This window comes from Xiphophorus hellerii, chromosome 14 (assembly GCF_003331165.1).
Source record: "Xiphophorus hellerii strain 12219 chromosome 14, Xiphophorus_hellerii-4.1, whole genome shotgun sequence".
NCBI lineage: Eukaryota > Metazoa > Chordata > Actinopteri > Cyprinodontiformes > Poeciliidae > Xiphophorus > Xiphophorus hellerii.
Window position 1 is genome coordinate 23,543,370 of NC_045685.1, and position 18,692 is coordinate 23,562,061.

Below are 18,692 nucleotides of genomic sequence, written 5' to 3' on the forward strand. Positions count from 1 at the left end.
TTATCAGCACGTACACAAGATTGATTGACAGCACTAAGACCTTCCTCCTGGCTCTGATTGATTGATTTTGAGAAATACCGGTGTATCTCAAGAACGGGTGAAGGACACTTTTAGGTAGTCAACGTAGAAAAGGAAAATAAAGAGAAATGTGCTGCATAACTTTCTTTTCCCTCAGTTGTGCTGATGATGAGACGGTGCAGGTGGAGGGAAACGGAGAAGGAACCTCCAACTACTTCTCCTTCAACATGTTCCAGTTTTCTGGGAGCTCTGGGGAAGTTTATCTGCACTGCAAGCTGCAGCTGTGTGTCGAAGAGGAGAACACCTGCAAGCCGGTACAGTTCACTGAAAACAACCCAAATCAAATTAAATCACATTTTATTTGTACAGGACATTTCAGCAACAAGGCAGTTCAAAGTGCTTTACCTCATAAAAACACAAAAATCAACAATTGAAACATTACATTTGTTTCAAAATGTTGGTTAGATTTTTAATTCATTAACTGAATCTAACTGATTGAAAAGAAATTACAAAAAATGATTCTTTATTTCTTTGTTTCGTAGCTTTTAGGCCATGAAAAAAATCTAAACCAACAAACTCCTGGCTGGATGATGTAAAAACATTAAATAATTTCTTTAGAATTCAGAAGATTGTTGCAACAATCTAAAGTTTATTTCCTTTTCTAACTTGCAGGTTTGCACTGGTGGAGAAAACAGAAGACGTAGATCTGCCAAGACTCACAATGGGGTTGGATTTCCAGTCTTCATCAGCATGACCTGGATTCATGAGGTAGGAGTGTGTTCCAGGTTATTGTACATTATATGCACTAAAAATACACTAAAAAAACATGTTGACTGAAACTGGTGAATCAAGCAGGAAGGTAAATAAAATCATTGTACCATCAGAGAAATTTAAATGAACTAAAAACATGGAAATGCCCTCTCTACCTTCTCTACCTTCTTTAAATCAGACAAAATTGGTATCAAATGTTTGTGCTAATTTGTGCTGCAAAATATTTTTGTTTGTGTTGCTATCATTTTAAAGATATTAAATATTTAAAGAGGTCATGAAAGGTCAACCAGCCCCCCACCTTCTTCAAATCAGACAAAATTGGTGTCAATCAACTCGACTATGTTTGTGCTGGTTAGTGCAGCAACAATATTTGTTTGTGCTGCTTTGAGATAAAGCAGCACAAACTTTATCTATATTTTGATAAAGATATTAATGAAAGTTTAAAGGTCATTTTGATTTAGTAAACGTGGGATTTAAAGACCTTTTGCACTTTAAACATTCATTAATATCTTCAAAGCCAAAGCAGCACAAGCAAAAAAAAAATGCTGCACAAACGTAGCACAAACGTTTGACACCAATTTTGACTGATTTGTAGAAGGTGGTGGGGCCAACTTTACTCAGGTTATTTTATAAAAACCTGTTTGGGTAACTGAAAAAGTAACTTTTTTACTACAAAATGTAACAATTAGTCTATATCACCGTAGTACTTTAAAAGAAAAGAGGAAAAATCCTGATTTTTTTCCTCCTGTTTCTTGATTTATTTTGCTTTGCAGATCCATATCACACATCTGGCCACATTGTTAGTTTATGTAGCTGAACATAACTCTGTCTGGAGTGTTGGACTGTATTTGATTGATTTTATCAACAATTTCTGGATAAAACAGGCGTCTAAATAATCGGAAGTCAGTTTTATTGTTGTTGAGCTGCAGAAACTCTCATACAGAATTTAAAGTTTGCTTTGGGTTTTCTGTTCTGGTTTTGTTGTTTAAATTTCTGTAACTAAGACAAATTCTACAGTTTGGTTATTTTGGGTAAAATCTGTTAATAAGATGTTAAGTTATTTAGAAAAGTGTTTTTTTTCTCCTCTTATTGTATAAACATCTGATGAAGGTATGAATGCAAAACTCCACACTGTTGTGCTAAATGCTTTTTAATGTTTTTATGTCTTTTAAATATTACTGAAAGTGTTGTATGAAAACATGATGGCTGCAGACTTTGGGGGATTTAATCTGGTTAGACTTTTCAGTTTTTAACGTTATTAATCACACCATCTTAACTAACAGACTGCATGGTTTCTGTGAAAGGTGCTATTTTGTGAATAATTGCTTATTTACTTTATTGATTGTTGCTGATTATTGGGTTTCATTTGCATGGAAATAACGTATTCTTAAACAGATTGTGTATAGATATTGGCTTTCTAAACTTTTGAGAACAAAGTTGAAGGCTATCTTTCTATTTTGCTGTGGCTTCATTTCAATTAAAAAATGAAAAGACCAATATGTGCATATACTGTATGTGTATGCAGACTCAATATTTGTTTTTTAAGGCAGGTTCTGGTAGTGCAAATATGCTCACTTTGTAGAGAAACTGATACTCAGGATGTGAGATGAACATTGAGTTCACCAGACTGCCTGAGGGAACAAACTGTCTCTGGGTTTTTGAAAACGACACTCCATGATCTGAACAGTGTAAACAACCAGAACATTTATAAATCATAACAAACAATATTTTAGGAATTAAAAAATAAAAGCTCCAGTCAATTCCTGTTTGCTTTTCTATATCTATATAATTTTAGAGTAATGTCTGACCTTCCTTTAGAAAAGGTGGGATGATCCTGCGGGGTAAAGATTCACTGCTATAAATATTTAAGTAAAGGCACAAAACTTTAACAACTGACATTGAATTAATTAGAAAAAGAGAGAAAAAAAAGAGATTTGTCAAGTGAAAATGACCATAACATTAAATAGATTTTAATCTGGAGAGACTCAGATGGAGAAAAAACAACAGTTAGAAAGTTTTATTTGACTTGAGGTTCTTGAGGAGACATGCATGCCGAGAATCGCCGCGAGCTTGGATGAACAGCTCAGGGCGGGGCTCAGGGTAGCCTTCTCCCCCAGGGCAAAGACTCTGATGGTGGAGTGAAGCTTGGAAGGATGAGGGTGGAGGCGGGGAGGAGGTGGGGCGAAGCGAAGCAGGTGGATCCATGGATGTTTGGCATTAGGAAGGTTTCTGGAGTGATGATTGGCTGAATTGGAATGACAACTTGCTGCTGATTGGATGAGGTGAAGGCATGACACATGGATGATGCAGGTAGGCGGACAGAGTCTCCCAGCTTGAATTTACGCCTATTTTTCATTTCAATTTATGAGTATTAATTGATTTTTTTATGTAACAAGTTCTAGACCAAACAATGAAACAAATCTATTTTATAACCGGATTAAAAGAGGAGTCATGGAAACATGTCAGTAGCTGGAAGCAGGTCATGAACAAGACATTTTCTGTATCATAATTAGATGAAACTATATTTTGTTAAGCAGAAAGTGTCATGTTTGTGCTTGTAGTTGTGCTGACCTGGAAGCAGTCATAAACCAGCAGAACTGAGAGCAGCAAATCGCAGAATAAACACAACGTACTAGACAGTGAAGCACACACGCCGCCATTAACAGCATGCTTGTATTCCTGTCATCAAGACATTGTTTTGACTTATTAATTACTTATTAATTAATAAGTCTTATTGACTTATTAATAAAACTTAACCAAAACTGTAACTTATATTCAGTTCATATCTGAGCTCTAATCCAAATCCCAAACCGTGACAACTGAGCTTCTTGGAAGATGTGTTTGTTTTTAGAAAACGGATGATGCCTGCCTGTGGTTCAAGGAAAACAAGGACGTATTTCCTGGAATTACAGGCGTTATTACACTCCATGTTTAAACTTCTGTCTCTCCACTGACACTCTGCAAATTGTGGTTTTTACTTCGTGGGTCACAGGTAAACAAAGTAATTGAGAACTTTAACAGTTGCCTCATATAGAGTTTTTTTTTCCCATTATACTTCCTTGTGTCTACTGCTATGCTGAAAACACCCATAGCAATAATGCAAATTAATAAATCAATCAATCAAAAAAAGACCTCAGCATGGAAAACCTATTTTTTGTGCATTCTTTTTTTCTAATGAAGAACAATTCAAAAATTGTGTTAAAGATACATGAAAAACAGCATTGTGTCTCTGGAACAAAAAAAAACTGTTGCAACAAATTAAAGAAAAGTAATATGCAAAAAATGTTATTTTATTTTCAGTTTTATGACAAATACACTAAAGCTTGAATTAATTTTAAATGGAGTACATGCAGAAATTGTATGTTTTCTTTTCTCCCAGTTGTGTAACATAAAACTACTTTTTTCCACAGAGATAACAACCCATCCTGGGTGTGGACAGGACTCAGGTGAGCATAAAAGGATGCAGAAAGAAACAGAGAACTGAGATGAAGACAGAACTCCAGCTGCAGCAGACAACCTTCAAAACATGTAAGAAACGTCGTCTTAAACCTGTTATGGGTCACAGCTTTTGTCTTCTGTGGTTTTATTTTAATTATCTTTTTGTCCAAGTTTAAGAGCAACATCACTGTTTATATTTACAGTTTGAACTCTTGTATTTACCCTTGTTTCTGATAATCATAATCCTAAATGTCATTTTTTTTGTATTTATTTCTAAACCAGAGAAAAACTTTGGGAGAATTTGAACCAACGGTGTCGGCTGTCTGGTCAGCCTCCAAGATGCTTCGCCTTCTGCTGCTCCTGTGTGTTTGTGTCACAGTGACAGGCATGTAAACACACATCATTTTATTCTTGGAATAAAAAAACAACACTTTGTCAAGTGTTTCTTTTATTATTGTACATAGTTTGGTTACGATTTAGACTCCAAAGTTTCTTTTTTGTTAATATCTGAAATTATTGTAGATGGAAATTCACTCCCACATTCTTTTTGGAAATTTGTTTTGTTTCTTCTCTTTATGCTTCTCTGCTAGGGTATTTTAAAATACTCTCTGCAAAACTACAAAAATGAAATAAAAATAAACAAATGTATTTTGTACTGGTTTTATTAGATCTCATCTGTTGACCATGCAGTCCTGTTGAACAGGCTGAAGGTTCTGGCTGGTATCTGTGGCTCAGCTTTGGACTGACTCACCTCATGTTTATGTCACAGGACATCCTGCATTAAGACAGACAGCTTTTCCTCTGATTGTGCCCCCTTAACTTGTGTGGTGCCACCAGGCTCAGTTTTGGGTCCACTTTTGTTTTCCTTTTATATTATTCTTCTTGCTGGCATTATTCAGTCCTTTTCAGATCTCTTATCACATTTACACGGATGACATTCGATTGTATTTTTCATTTCGACCGAATCAGCTGGACACGTTGGCCATCCTCGTCCAATGGTTGTCCAGTATCAGTGACTGGCTTTCCAGCAACTTTCTGGTTCTAAACACCAGTATGACAGAAACTAATATTATTATGATGATGATGATGATGATTATTATTATTATGCACAGAATAATTTCTAGATCATGTTTTTCAATGCTATTGGAGCCGTTTTTGGCAAACTGAGGCTACAGGAGATTATAGAGCAGGATTATTTATTATAATCGGAGAAAAAGTCATGCAAAGTAACTGAGAACAGCAAGAGAATAAGTAAGGGATCAAATAAATGTGACAATGGAAAACAGTTCATTTAACATTTTAGGAGAAATTCACGTCATGTTGTTAAAATGTAATTCAATCTCTGAGGTTTGTTTTTTATTCATCATGATTTCTCTGCCTCATAGGACAAGCTCTGTCTTGTGCCGTGGCAGGTTGTTCTGCTGGACTGGACTGCATCAACGTAAATGGAGTTCTGCAGTGTGTCGATCCCTGCTCCCGTTACACTGAACTGCGTGACGAGTGGCGCTCAATAAATAACCAAGACCAGAGCAATGTGAGGTGTGACCAGTCTGTAAATTGGGACGGCTGGTATCAATTTTATCTCAGTCAGAAAAGTGCTTCTATTCCAGAATATTGTGTAGAAACAAACAGATGTGGAACTCATGCTCCTTTGTACATAACACAGCCTCATCCCACGCAGATCAATGAAATCGTAACTCGCACTGTGTGTAATCACTGGGCATCTTCCTGTTGCAATTTTCCCTCACACACCATAAAAGTGAAGCTCTGCCCTGGAAACTTTTATGTTTACAAACTTGCGAAACCATCAGTTTGCTCCCTCGCATATTGTGCAGGTACTGCTCCATCACCACTATTATCAATCTTTCTCTAAAACCCACAAAATGTTGATATAATTTTGTTACGTTGTTTTTTCCAGAAATAGTTTCTCGGAATGTGTTTGACATTAAAGCAATAAGCCAAACTGAGACCAGCATCGTTCTACAGTGGAGCAGATTAAACAACATTATCAGCTTTATCATCCAGTATAACGGTAGAGAGATACCAGTCGGAGCTCCGAGTGGAAACGGAAACGTAACAGTCACAGTTTCTTCCCTCACAGCAGCAACTAACTACATATTTACTGTTTTTGCTGTGGTTGGAAATGTCAGAGACCGTGGAGTCCAATTTACAGCTGCCACTGGTAAGATGTTTCACTTTACTTTTTGAAGGAAATAATAATAAAATTATTAGTACCCTCACTGCAAAGATGCAAAACCATCCCAAGTGTTTTTGGTCTAGCTTCTAGTGTAAATATGTGTTAGTACACCTGAAATAAGACAAAACCTTACTTATCAGTAACTTTTCAGCAAGATATACGAGTTTGATTCAAGTAAATAATTCCTTAAAATTGGGGGAAAAAAGTACTAGTTAGACTGGCAGATTATTTCACTTCTAACAAAACATTTTTGACTAATTATAAGGTAAAATATAGTTGACGCTCGCTTTATTCTCCACTTATTGAAATTAGACACCGTTACTCAGGTACCGTGAAATTTCCACCTTTAGTAAAATTCTAAACATTGTCTTCAGCTCCTCCAGATCCATCTGGCTTGGTGTCCCTGAATGAAACTGAGAGCAGTTTAGCTCTGCAGTGGAACAGAGTGAACAACGTCAAAAGCTTCGTTCTCCAGGTCAACGGTAACAACACAAGAATCGATGCGCCAGCTGGAAATGGACCAGTAACTTACACCGTCTCGTCTCTTTCTGCTGAAACCAAATACACGTTCACTCTCTTCTCTGAGTTTGAGAACATCAGAAGTACTGGAATACAACTTATTGCTCAAACTGGTAAGATTTTAACGTTATTTGTTATTTTTAGGTGATGGGTAAGTCGTCAATTTTAAACTTGTTAAACGTCAACTATAATCCCAAAAGAAGAAAAATTCTTAAAACCAAAGATATTCTGTCAAACATCTCCAACCTGAACCCAGAATGAACAGTATTATTTACAGGCTAATGGTGAGATTGAAAAACACATTGACTGTGATTTTTGAAATCAACGAATACATGGAGAAATCTGCAAACAGAGAGCAGGTTATTTATCCACAGAAATATTATTGATAATGTATTTTAATTTCTAAATGTCAGTAAAACATCACATCAGTCCTGAATAGGCTGTGTGAAAAACTACAGAGCGTATAAAATTTGAATTATATGAAGATAAAGAAAACCAACAATTTTACTATTACACACTAAGCTTTATGTCTTAGAAATAATTATATTAGATAATATTTATAGCGTATTGCTTGTGCTTTTATTGAACTATTTTGTGACCCATATCTTCAAAGGAAGCCCAATAGAGTCATACTTTGTTGCCTGATCAACCCCACATGCTGTAAAAAAGAAAATAAAATTTTCATTTTTAATTTGCTTTAAATTGTTTAGCACATTTTCTTCAGCTTGTAAAAAATGTAAATGAAATGCTATATTAGTCTAAGTATTAAATACTTAGACTAATAAATATAATCTTGCAAAAAATGCATCATTTTGAAAAACAAAACATTTTTGTTGTCTGGATTTATTCAAAAACAGCAAAATGTTTTTTTGTTTGTTGTTTTAACTGGTGCGATCCACATTACATATCCCTTAATTTTGCCAGTTAAAGAAAATCTTTAAATTATATTGTTAATCCGTGGAAGCCACTGAGGAGGAGCTAAAATTAAAATATCGTTCTCATTAATATTCATAACTCACCAATAATTTCAGACCACCTCTACTTAACATCCTGCATTTAACAGTATTTATGTTTTGCAGATGCTGCTGCGGAGAAATTTGATAAAGCTACAAAGTTCAACCTCACCTTGTGTCCGATATCTTTCTATCAAAATGTTTACCAGAAGGTTTATGTAAGTAAAATGGAGCCACGTGTTTCTGAATACATGCTCAGGAGTCCTATTAGGTTTTAATCTATATTTTTAGCATTAAAAATTCAGTACATGTAGAAAACATGGCAGCTTTTTAAAGTGGTGTGTTTGTTTTTAACAGGTGAACTTCACCAATAAGAACTTTGCGATCTGTTTCAACGGTTTCTATAACTCTGAAAGCAACGACGACTGCATTATTGGACCTAAACCTGACTCTGGCCAGGCCAAATTCATCATAAGGGAAAAAGATTCTTCATATGAAGCTCAAAGCAAAGCAGCAGTGAAAACCATCAGGAGCAGCATGACGTGCTCTGTGCATTTTGACTTGATGTACATGAACAAAACCGTAAATATAACACATTTAATTTGAGCTCTTCTTGATGCTTATGTGATTTGTAAACGCAGCTCCTGTAAAGCCTGTCAAAAAACGACATCTGATCGCCTAATATCGCTCTTATTTAGTTGATGTCGCTTTAACAATAGACGCGGTCAGCTGCAAATACGAGGGTGAAAACCTAACTTGTAATTTTATTATATAACTTAATGAGGAAAGATGCGATGGATAGCAGCTGTCAGTCATAATGACCGTCAGCTCGGTGTAATCCGGGTGTGGCAACCTGGGGTGGATTTTCTTTATTATGAAACCCAAATGTAAGATGTTAAAGTTTACGATAGGGGAAACCGACAACGCCACCTGGAATAACTCCAGGAAAATAGAATGGTAATAAGGACACAGGTACGTTCTACTGGGAATGAGACAAGATTCAGACAGTTCTACAAAAAAATTTATTAAACTTCAATATGTTGTTCAAATTAACAGCAACCTGAAATTGAATGGTTAAAACAGCGAATGCCTTTTTAATGAAGTCGATTATAAAATGTTTAAATTTCAAAGGAAACTGAGGCTTACCAGTGGGGGGAGAGTAGTGAGGAAAGGGGCAACATCCAGTGAAGAAAAGGGATCACCCTGGACACTACAAAGACACGGCAAACACACACACACAAAAAGGGGTGTTCCACAAAACACACGAGACAAGACACCGCCACCAGGGGTCACCACCGCCACCACAGAAGCCTCAGTCCCTAAAAGAAAGACAAAAAATGAAACAATATGAGTAAAACAGTGATATAATAGCACTACAATATTGCTTTTTATCCCGTTCGTAGTGCCATCAATACTCCCGGCAGCGGGGGAAAGTTCATACAAATCTTTTAAAACATTTTATCGTAGGCAAAACAGCAGCGAGTGTACATCCAAATATAATAGTCGTCAGGGACTCGGCAGGAGGCTAAAAAATAAAGTAGATTATTAATACAACTGCTGATAAAAACTATAGCTTACGGTAGCTGCTTACCTGTAAATTACCACACGGCCAGATAAACAGATCCACAAGTTCACCTACGGAGCGCAGCTGTAACAAAACACTACATAAAGGCTTCGTTTACATGAGATGGATGTTACCTAGCCATGCTAGCGCTTACATTCCCGGCAACAAACAACCAGCCGAACAGATTGGTCCAGGTGTTGGAGGCACAGCAAGGGAGGCTAAACAAATCAGACCAGCTTGCATTAATTGCTATGATAAAAGCTGACAAACAAAGAAACAGCCACGCTTACCCAGCACAGCTCAGCAAACAAAGGAAGCAGAATGAGTTGACGTCATGACGCAAGTAGTCTTGTGGCAGGTAGAGACCTGCTTATATGCAGCAGCTGAAATTGGTCTTAAAGTGGCAGCGTACCATTTATGCTGCTACACGTGTAATCGCGGATTTGCAGCGAACAGTTTTTACAAGGTGATGAGATTAAGGTTCATATACTTTATAAGTAAGAAGTTTGTCATGTAACTATGTATGTTTACTAAATATGATTAGAAAGACGATATCCAATATCGCATTATGGAGAAAGGTACCTGTCTAACAATTAGTAACCATGGAGACAGTGCCCCGCCGTCATGTTAGCCTAGCATGTATGGAAAAAACTGGCTAGCATCTCGTCTTTTGTCTATTTTTAAGGCTTCTTCTGACTTAGGGGAAACGCTGTTTATGACATAATGGCATAAATCATGTGGTGTGAATTCAGGCGAAGTCGGTAATTTGATCAGCACGTCAGGAGGGAGGAGGTACGGCTCGGTTTCTAAGCTAGCTGCTTCAAAACGTCTGTAAATCCCGCCGTCTATGAGCCCCAACCAGGTGTGTTACGTTCACTGACAGATTAGCTCGACTGGAACCAGAAGAAGCCACGAATAAACAATTTCAGTCGCTCTGTTCAATATTCACGATCCTCGTTTCCAGCGTCCAGCGTAGTTGCAAAGGATCCATGTGAAATCCCTGAAAAATCTAGTACTACACTTTTGATAACTTTTTTATTTTTTGCGTCTTTTTGTCTTGTAACTAAGGTAAAACTGAACCTCCTCAGTTTTGGGAAGCAAACAGCTCTGCATTTCAGTTCTGTCTCCAGTGAGGCAAAAGTGGTGAGTATTTTTATTATTATTTTGTTTTCACATGTGTATTTACTATAAATCACTTATTCTAAGAGTAGAAATTGGTTTTGAAAGCAATATTGTGAATAAAAGGCTAAAATTAAAACCACCTTTACTTTCTCTGCTGCATTTTGCAAGGTAAAGTTTAGCTATTAAAATGGTAATCTGTTGCTCTTCCATTCTAATGTTCCAAGTAATCTCTGTTATGCTCTTTGTTTATAACAATAACTAAATGTTTACTACCGTATAGATGGCGGATGTAGCAGTTGAGGGTAAGCTAGTTGGGTCTGTGTCTCTCGGGTCGGCTGACTCTGGGTTTGCAGACATCAGTGGATGCAGAATCTCAGGTTGGTGAAATAATCATTTTTTTCTGGTTCTGTTAAGCATTAGTGACATTTGAAAGAGAAATATTGGGATCTTTAAGACGGGCAACACAAAAGTCTTCCTTTTGTCTTCAGGTGTTGGGATTTTACCTAATTCAACAGCCTATTTTGAAAAAACCTGCAGAAACTTCATCTGCAGCATCGACAGATCTGTCACATCAACCGGCTGTGGTGAGCAGGAGGAATGTGACGGAAGCGGCAGGTGAACACACACACACACACCCCCCCACACACACACACACACATTCTGGTTTCTGGTTTAGACAGAAAGCTATGGTTTGTTGTTAAATTTGTTATTAATCTGCCTGTTTATTTTTCCATCAGATGTTTTAAGAACCAAATCTGCACCGTGACCGGCCCCACTGTCATCGACTTCCAAGGTCAGCAGAGCTCTGTGAAGGACCGGTGTGTGTACGCGCTGGTGTCAGACTCATCCAGCGGGTTTGAAGTGCTGGCTAACTTCCAGGAACGCCGCCGTAGAGACGTGAGCTTCCTGGACAGTGTGAGCCTTCGACCTGCTGGCTCAAAGGTTTACTTTCACCTGGAACAAGGTGGCAGGATTAAGGTAATTCCATGAAAGTTGGATTCGAAATTCCTACACACTGCTTCCCTTCATCGCATAGATTCTCATTTTATGACTAATAATCTTCCTACTTTGTTGCACTCAGATGAACGAGACAGTGTTGACCCTAAAAAGTCCAGTCCAGCAGTTTAAGGACATTTCATTAAGCAAGGACAAAAATGGACTCACAGCAACGTCTTTGTTCTCTGGGCTCAAAATGTCGGCGTTGTTTGATGGCTACACTGCACAGATCCACATGAGAGGTAGGAATAAACAAGGCAGCAATAAACTGATTATTATTATTCTACTTTTTAACGTCTGGTTTTTCTCTGTGGACTCCTGCCATAAATATGAATAAGAAAAAAAACAGATAAGGTAAAATACAAAATGAGAAGATGGGCACAAAGACAAGCTATTAAAGTTAAAGATTGAAAAAGAAATGTAAATTTATTGTCTTTTTTTAATTTAGTTGAATTTGATGGTACAGTAATTAATTTGCTAATTATTTGGGGCATGCAATTTATTTCTAAAGCTATTTATTTATGATCTTTATTTGTTCTGTATTTATTTTTAGTAATGCCAGGATTAGACCGATATATATTAATTCATTCTATTCATCAAGAAAAATAGGCAACAAATCCATCTCCAGACATGCAAAACAGGACATAAGACTTAAAGCTGTAATTGAGGTTTACTCAGGAAGGTTGACTATTAAAAAGCTTTTTCATGTGAAAATTGAAAAATTACAATGTATTTATTAACAAACACATTGAAGATCCAACATTTGTTTAAGTCAGTAGAAACACTTCTGCAGTTGTCAAAATTCAGCTATAAGATGTAGATTGAAAGAAATTGAGTGGCCTGTTTTCATGCAGCTTTCACTAATATTGTCTGTAAACTTTCAGTACCGGTTGGATCAGCGATGAAGGGTCTGTGTGTTGACTCCAGAAATATGTCAAGTGTGAAGCTTCTTGATATCAGCTCTCCAAGGTACAACGTTATCATGAATAGATAACTAAATACATTTATTTTGAACTCAAAACCATTCCCTCAAAAAATAGGAAGTTGACTTGTTAAGGTTTTTTCTGTTTTTTTGTTTTGCTAGCTGTGAAAGGCAGTATGAAGACCCTGTGGACAGTCAAATAAACCGCAACCTGATCAGTGAACAGTGAGTAGATTTATTTCTCCTACCAAATACAGATCTGTGTTATACTGTGTAGTTTGCATTGTATATGGCAGGGATGTCAAATTCATTTTCATTTTGAATTGCATCATGAATGTCCTTAAAGGGCCGGTAGTGCCCGAATTTATTGATAAAACCCATTAGCAAACTGTTAAAATATTTATAAAAAGCTGTCTCTGCATTTGATCTTCTTAAAATTAAATAGAAGATTTAATTTCTATTAAATTAAATAGAAATAGATGGACTGATATTTAGAAATTGATCAGTCCATCAGGGTTTTTACGATTGTTTCTGTGACTTTTTTATTTACTTATTTTTTCTTTGCAATCAGAATCACAGATTTTGTGGCGCTAATTTAGAAGTATTTGCAAGAAACATATTACTTAATATTTGCGCCATATTGATCTCAGACAATAACTTGACATCAAGCCTGAGGCAGCAGTACAAGAAAGAAATACTGCCACCTGCAGGTGGGAGTTAGCACCAATTAACTCCAATGTATATGACCAATGTTTTGTTGAAAATTTGCAATATTTTAATAGGTATGCATTAACACACAAAAATTGAGGAACTGTTAATTGTGCCTGAATTTCTGCAATTGTAAAATCACAAAAAAATGGAGGGACTAATTGATGTAATTTGGCATCTCTGACACTATATAATAAATAAAAATGTGAGAATGTTTAACGTTTTTATCTTTGTGTGTGTGTAAAAAAGATGTAACCTGTTGAGGGCCGCCCCGTTTTCCTCCTGCAACAAAAACATCGACCCGACTCCCTACATCAGCGCCTGCAACAGGACTCTGTGTGAATATTCTTCAGCTGATGGTCTGGGCTGTCAGTTCCTGTGGGCGTACGCCACAGCCTGCAAGCTAAAGAGCAACATAACACTGGACAGATGGTGGTCAGAAGCAGGCTGCTGTGAGAGAATCACAACTTTACTGCAACGTTTCTACAGCCTGCATGCTGTCAGAATAACATTTGGTTTTGCTTCTCTGCAGCCGAGCCTCAGGCGTTTTGTCAGGACAAGCTCTGCAGCGATCATGAGTTCTGTGGCAGGAAACACAGCGGGAAGACTGGCTGCCTCTGCAGAGCTCTGTTTGCCTCCAAATACAAACTTTCTGGCACTCTGGGTAAGAAACCTCTGAGAAATACACAACTCTACCAAGTCTTTGGAAAAAGACAAAAATAAGAGATGCTAAAGATATTTTCATTTCCAGGTGAGCCGGCTGTGTGTAGGAAGAACTCTGGTTCAATCACTCTGATTGGATGCCTGCTGGAGGAAAAAGGCGTCAGCTACTCAGTCCTACACCTGAATGACCGGAGCTGCAGGGGCGTGATGGACGAGGAGAACCACATGGTGACCTTCAGCTTCGACAGCAGCAACACCTGCGGGACGGAGATCATGGTGGGATCTTACACTCATCCTGTTATTCTTATCACAGAGCTTTGTGCGTTTCTTGCATTTTTCTCATCCATTATTTTCAGTAAAATCACAAAAAAGTAGAAAAACAGAACTGTTATGCAGAAATAACTGATATTTCTTTCTCTAATGAACGTTTGATTCTGCAGAATAATGGAAGTTGGATAAACTACAAGAACACCATCATAACCCAGAACAGTTCTGATGTCGTCACTCGCCACGATCAAGTCTTCATCGACTTCTCCTGCTACCACACTCAACCCGACATAAAGATCGTGGCCTTAAAAATTAAAGACAAGTGTGTGACTGATTTTGTTTCAGCCATGATGAAAATTTTTTCAGCTGATTTCACTGCAAAAACGCAAAACACAAAAGTTTGCACCAGTTACTGGTGCAAATATTTTAGTACACTGGAAATAAGACAAAACTTGAGAGTAACCTTTCAGCAAAATATAAGAGCTGGTTTAAGTCAATAATCCTTACATTTTGATAAAAAGTACTAGTTTTATTGGCAGATTATTTCACTTTTAACTTGGAAAAATGTGTTGTTATAAGTGGAATAATCTGCCAGTCTTGATACTTTTCCATCAATATTAAGGAATTATTAATTTAAAACAAGCTCCTATAGTTTGCTGAAAAGTTACTTGTAAGTTAGTTTTGTCTTATTTCACGTCTACAAAGACATTTGCATTAGAAAAGACCAAAAATAGTTGGTAAGATTTTGTGTTTTCTCAGTTTAATAAGCTCACATGCCGGTTGGTTTGCAGCTCTGTGGTCCAGCACATCAGGTCTGGAGAATGGAGCTACTCTGTGTCGATGAAAGTATACGAGGACGGTGCCTACACCCGGGCTGTAAACTCTGGTGTTCTGCTGAACCAGAAGATATGGGTGGAGCTGAAGACAGACGGGCTGGATGCGAAAACCATCGCCGTGGTGATGGACTCATGCTGGGCAACCAGCAAGGAATCACATGACAGCAAACCAAGATATGACCTGATTATAGATGGGTGAGGCGCCAACTATCAGTCATAACCATAAGAAGGTTCAGATTGGGTTATAAGACTCACATGAACTGGTTTTTCTTCTTCCCAGCTGTGCTGACCCGAATGACGGGACAGTGGAGGTGGAGGGAAACGGAGCGGGAACCTCCACCTACTTCTCCTTCAACATGTTTGAGTTTTCTGGGAACTCTGGTGACGTTTATCTGCACTGCAAGATCCAGCTGTGTCCTAAACAGGAGAACAACTGCATCCCGGTGCACACTTTAGAAAACTTCATTAACAACTGGTGCTGTCAGATTATGTTAAAAACCATAATCAGATGAATCACACGCTACACTGCAAAAACACAAAATCTGACAAAGGATTTGTGGTCTAGTTTCTAGTGCAGAAATGTTAAAACACATAAAGTAAGACAAAACTTGAAAGTAACTTTTCTGCGAGACAGAGTTAGGTTTCATTACATATGTAGATTTGGTTTTCTTTATCAGGACTTTAAATGCTTCTGAAGAAGATGGATGTTTTTTTCAATATAAAACTTAGTTTTGGAAGGGATAAATCTTAGAAAAACACTGTATGTAAATATGTAGTGCTGGTCTGCAAAATAGTAAATGTTGTGTTTTTTTGTGTTTAAATTCCAGGATTGCTACAATGAACCTATAAGAGAACGAAGATCTGTTAGATCACCAAAGACAAATACATATCCAGCCGTCATCAGCATGGCCTGGGGTCATTAGGCTGCAACGTGGGTTTGTTTTTTTAACTATTGTCATAAAAGTTTCAGTAGCTGATCGTGGCAAGTTAAATAAACTTTAAAATAAAGTTTTTATTTATTTGTTAAATATTTGTTGGGCAAGTAATTCAATAATCAAGATATTTATTTATTTATTTATGTTTGCATTTTTAATCCCCACAGAAATGGTTCATCATATTGCAGAACAAGAAAAGGGTTTTTTTAACCTTTCTGAAAGGAAATTAGTTCCATTAGATTTCATTTAGATAAGAGGATACCAGATATATATTAAAATATTTTTAACTTTTTTCTTATTCTTTACAATCAAGCACAGTAAAACGATTGTAGCTGTAATATAAAAAAAATAGTAATAATTCAAAAAACTTGTTTGAATGTCCTAATTGGCTGAAATCATGTTTTATATTTGTTCAGATTTTTACCTGTTATGTGTTTTTATTTTCAATCTTTGCTCTGAGATTCATGGCTAATCAAAAACTCACATTTACCAGCTGTGATAAACGAAGCAGAAGCTAAAGAACTAAATCGACACTAAACAAGTAGAGAAAAAGTCTTTGTAGAGGAAGAACGTGTGACTCTGATATTTAATTGTTTCCTCAGGTGGTTTCCATGTGAAACTGGACCGATGGACCGACTGCCGACCTTTACGATGATTCCTGACATCAATCCGGATCCACAGATGGGATGTTTGGAAATCTGGGATTATTTCTCACTTTTTGATGCTTTATCATCTAATATCTTGAGAGAGAATTGGTTTTTAGTACAATTAATGTGGGGACTGGGAAAAAGTCAATCATAGCTTAATCCTGAAATTGTTTTTTCATAGATGTGAATTAATTAGATGAAGGGAAGCATAAGGACTGCATTTGATTATAACTTTATATTTTTAAATTGAATTGACTTCTTTAAAAAAAATACTGACATTAATCTTTTTTCTTTCACTTTTCTAGCAATAAAAATACAATAAATAAATAAATAAAATGTGATATAAAAATGTTGTTTTCATCTTTTCTTTTTACTTAACCAGTCTGATGTTGTTGATTTTTCTGGATTTAAATTATAGAATAAGAGATACAACAGGTGCATATTTAACTGCACACTTTCAGTAATTTATACAATAAGGTTCTTCAGTGAAACAAAAAGAACCTTTATGAAAAAATGTTACTCATTCACCCTAATGTCTGAAACGTTGTACATGTTTTACATTTTCTTGAAATCTGTTTGTGGATTACCAGGCACATCTACAAATACTCAGCTACGTTTTCAAAAAATAAATTTCTTTATAAATACACACTTAATAAATGATGCAATGCACATCTGTGACCAATAGGAGTCCAAATTCTCCCTTCAGCATCAGATATGTAATTATAATGGCAATCAAAACAGTAGCTGCAGCCTGATTTCACATTTTACATGTGAATTTTTTTACACTGTCATAAGCACATATTATATTTACCACACCACCTAAATATAATATGTGCTTCATTTTAATAAACTTCATCCATTGAGGCTCAATAGAGGCTTAAGGATCCATTATGAATATAAAAATATAGAGAAATGCAGATATATTCTTTAGTCCTACATTATAAAAAGTGAATATAAATTTTTGGTGTTTCTCTAAATTATTCTAAAAATATAGTAGGGATAGATTATGAACACCGACGGCCGACATCCTGCATGTTTTAGTTTCCTCCCTGGTGGTAGGAACCTTTTCAGCAAGTCAATGTTCTTCTTAGGTCTCTAATGAGCCATCATTGGATCCAGGTGCGTTAAACCAGGGAAAGAACTAAAACATGCAGGATGCCGGAGGTTTAGATTCGTACTGTTTCTTTGCAGTTTGGCAGGTTTGACAGGTTTAGTTTTACCCCGTGTTTGGACTGGAGAATGTCAACTCTGGCAACAGTGGCGAATGGCGCCATTTTTGTTATTAATGAGCGTGACGCGCATGCGCCGTGCTGGATAGAAATATGACGCAGCTTCTACGTGAGCGTTTTCAGAAGAAAAAAAAGAAGAAGAGGAAGAAGATGCGGCTAGCACCTGGCTAGCACGAAGCTGTCGGACTGATACTCATGAACTTTGGGACCTGGACTAAAAATGATATTTTCTGATGTCGGAATCCGAGCGGACGCCCAGCCTGATGACTGAGACTTTGTGGATCCGATTGAAATCCTGTCAGTGTTCGTCGAGGCCTAGTTTAGCGTCTTGTGCTTGACCCACAAGTAGGCCGCGGAACGCCGTGTTTGAAATCGCTGCATTGGTTATTCGGTAAGTTATTTTTCGGAAACCTTAATTTCTTTGTCTTTTTCCACCGGTGACGGTAGTGAAGCCATTTCTTGTGTGTCTAAACAGAGCAGCACTCATGGAGAGACCCGACCACGGCCTCTCAGCGGCGGTTTGTTTGTTTGCTGGCGTCCCTGAAACACCTGAGGAGATATGACGGCGTCTGGAGCGAGCAGTCGATCGATTATGGATTTACTACAATCAAGCTGAGGATTCCCTTCAAGCAAGCTGAGGATCGCTTCCGTCAAGCTGAGGATTCCCTTCAATCAAGCTGAGGATCGCTTCCTTCAAGCTGAGGAAACGCTACAAGGTGCCTGGCGGATCCGCCCAACCCATCAAAGGTTGGTTAAGTCAAAGAACTGTTCCGATGGCGGGTCCAGAAGACAACTCAGGGTAGGAGCTGTTGCGGGTTTTGCTACGCTGCTGATGCTAACGCTGTTGAAGGCCAACGCTATAGGCCTCTTGTTGTGCTGGTTTGGTTTGATTCTCTGCTGAGAGTCA

At 37.3% G+C, this 18,692-nt stretch overlaps 1 protein-coding gene and 1 long non-coding RNA gene across 2 annotated transcripts; one reads left to right on the forward strand and one right to left on the reverse strand.

Annotated features, from left to right (window-relative positions):
• Positions 1–4,205: 4,205 nt before the first annotated feature.
• Positions 4,206–16,899, forward strand: LOC116732461 (uncharacterized). The gene is made up of 22 exons (XM_032582623.1): positions 4,206–4,317; positions 4,510–4,612; positions 5,613–6,062; positions 6,146–6,409; positions 6,799–7,056; positions 8,023–8,114; positions 8,254–8,478; positions 10,529–10,603; positions 10,863–10,959; positions 11,071–11,197; positions 11,320–11,560; positions 11,664–11,820; positions 12,463–12,547; positions 12,663–12,725; positions 13,458–13,660; positions 13,741–13,872; positions 13,960–14,147; positions 14,312–14,460; positions 14,930–15,169; positions 15,255–15,417; positions 15,802–15,905; positions 16,512–16,899. Exons 2-21 carry the CDS (start codon positions 4,567–4,569, stop codon positions 15,895–15,897), a joined length of 3,351 nt encoding a protein of 1,116 aa, XP_032438514.1. The 5' UTR covers positions 4,206–4,317; positions 4,510–4,566; the 3' UTR covers positions 15,898–15,905; positions 16,512–16,899.
• Positions 9,006–10,150, reverse strand: LOC116732464 (uncharacterized). Its single transcript, XR_004341796.1, has 2 exons — positions 9,488–10,150; positions 9,006–9,421 (listed from the first exon to the last, which is right to left on the reverse strand). It is a non-coding gene; the product is annotated as an uncharacterized LOC116732464 (long non-coding RNA).
• Positions 16,900–18,692: the final 1,793 nt, after the last annotated feature.

Excerpts from the sequence above, each read along its gene's own strand:
- LOC116732461 (XM_032582623.1), top strand. The coding sequence starts at position 4,567 with ATGCTTCGCCTTCTGCTGCTCCTGTGTGTTTGTGTCACAGTGACAG. Across the intron at positions 4,613-5,612 it reads TGTTTGTGTCACAGTGACAG|GACAAGCTCTGTCTTGTGCC; the intron begins GCATGTAAACAC and ends TCTGCCTCATAG. Across the intron at positions 15,170-15,254 it reads TATGACCTGATTATAGATGG|CTGTGCTGACCCGAATGACG; the intron begins GTGAGGCGCCAA and ends TCTTCTTCCCAG.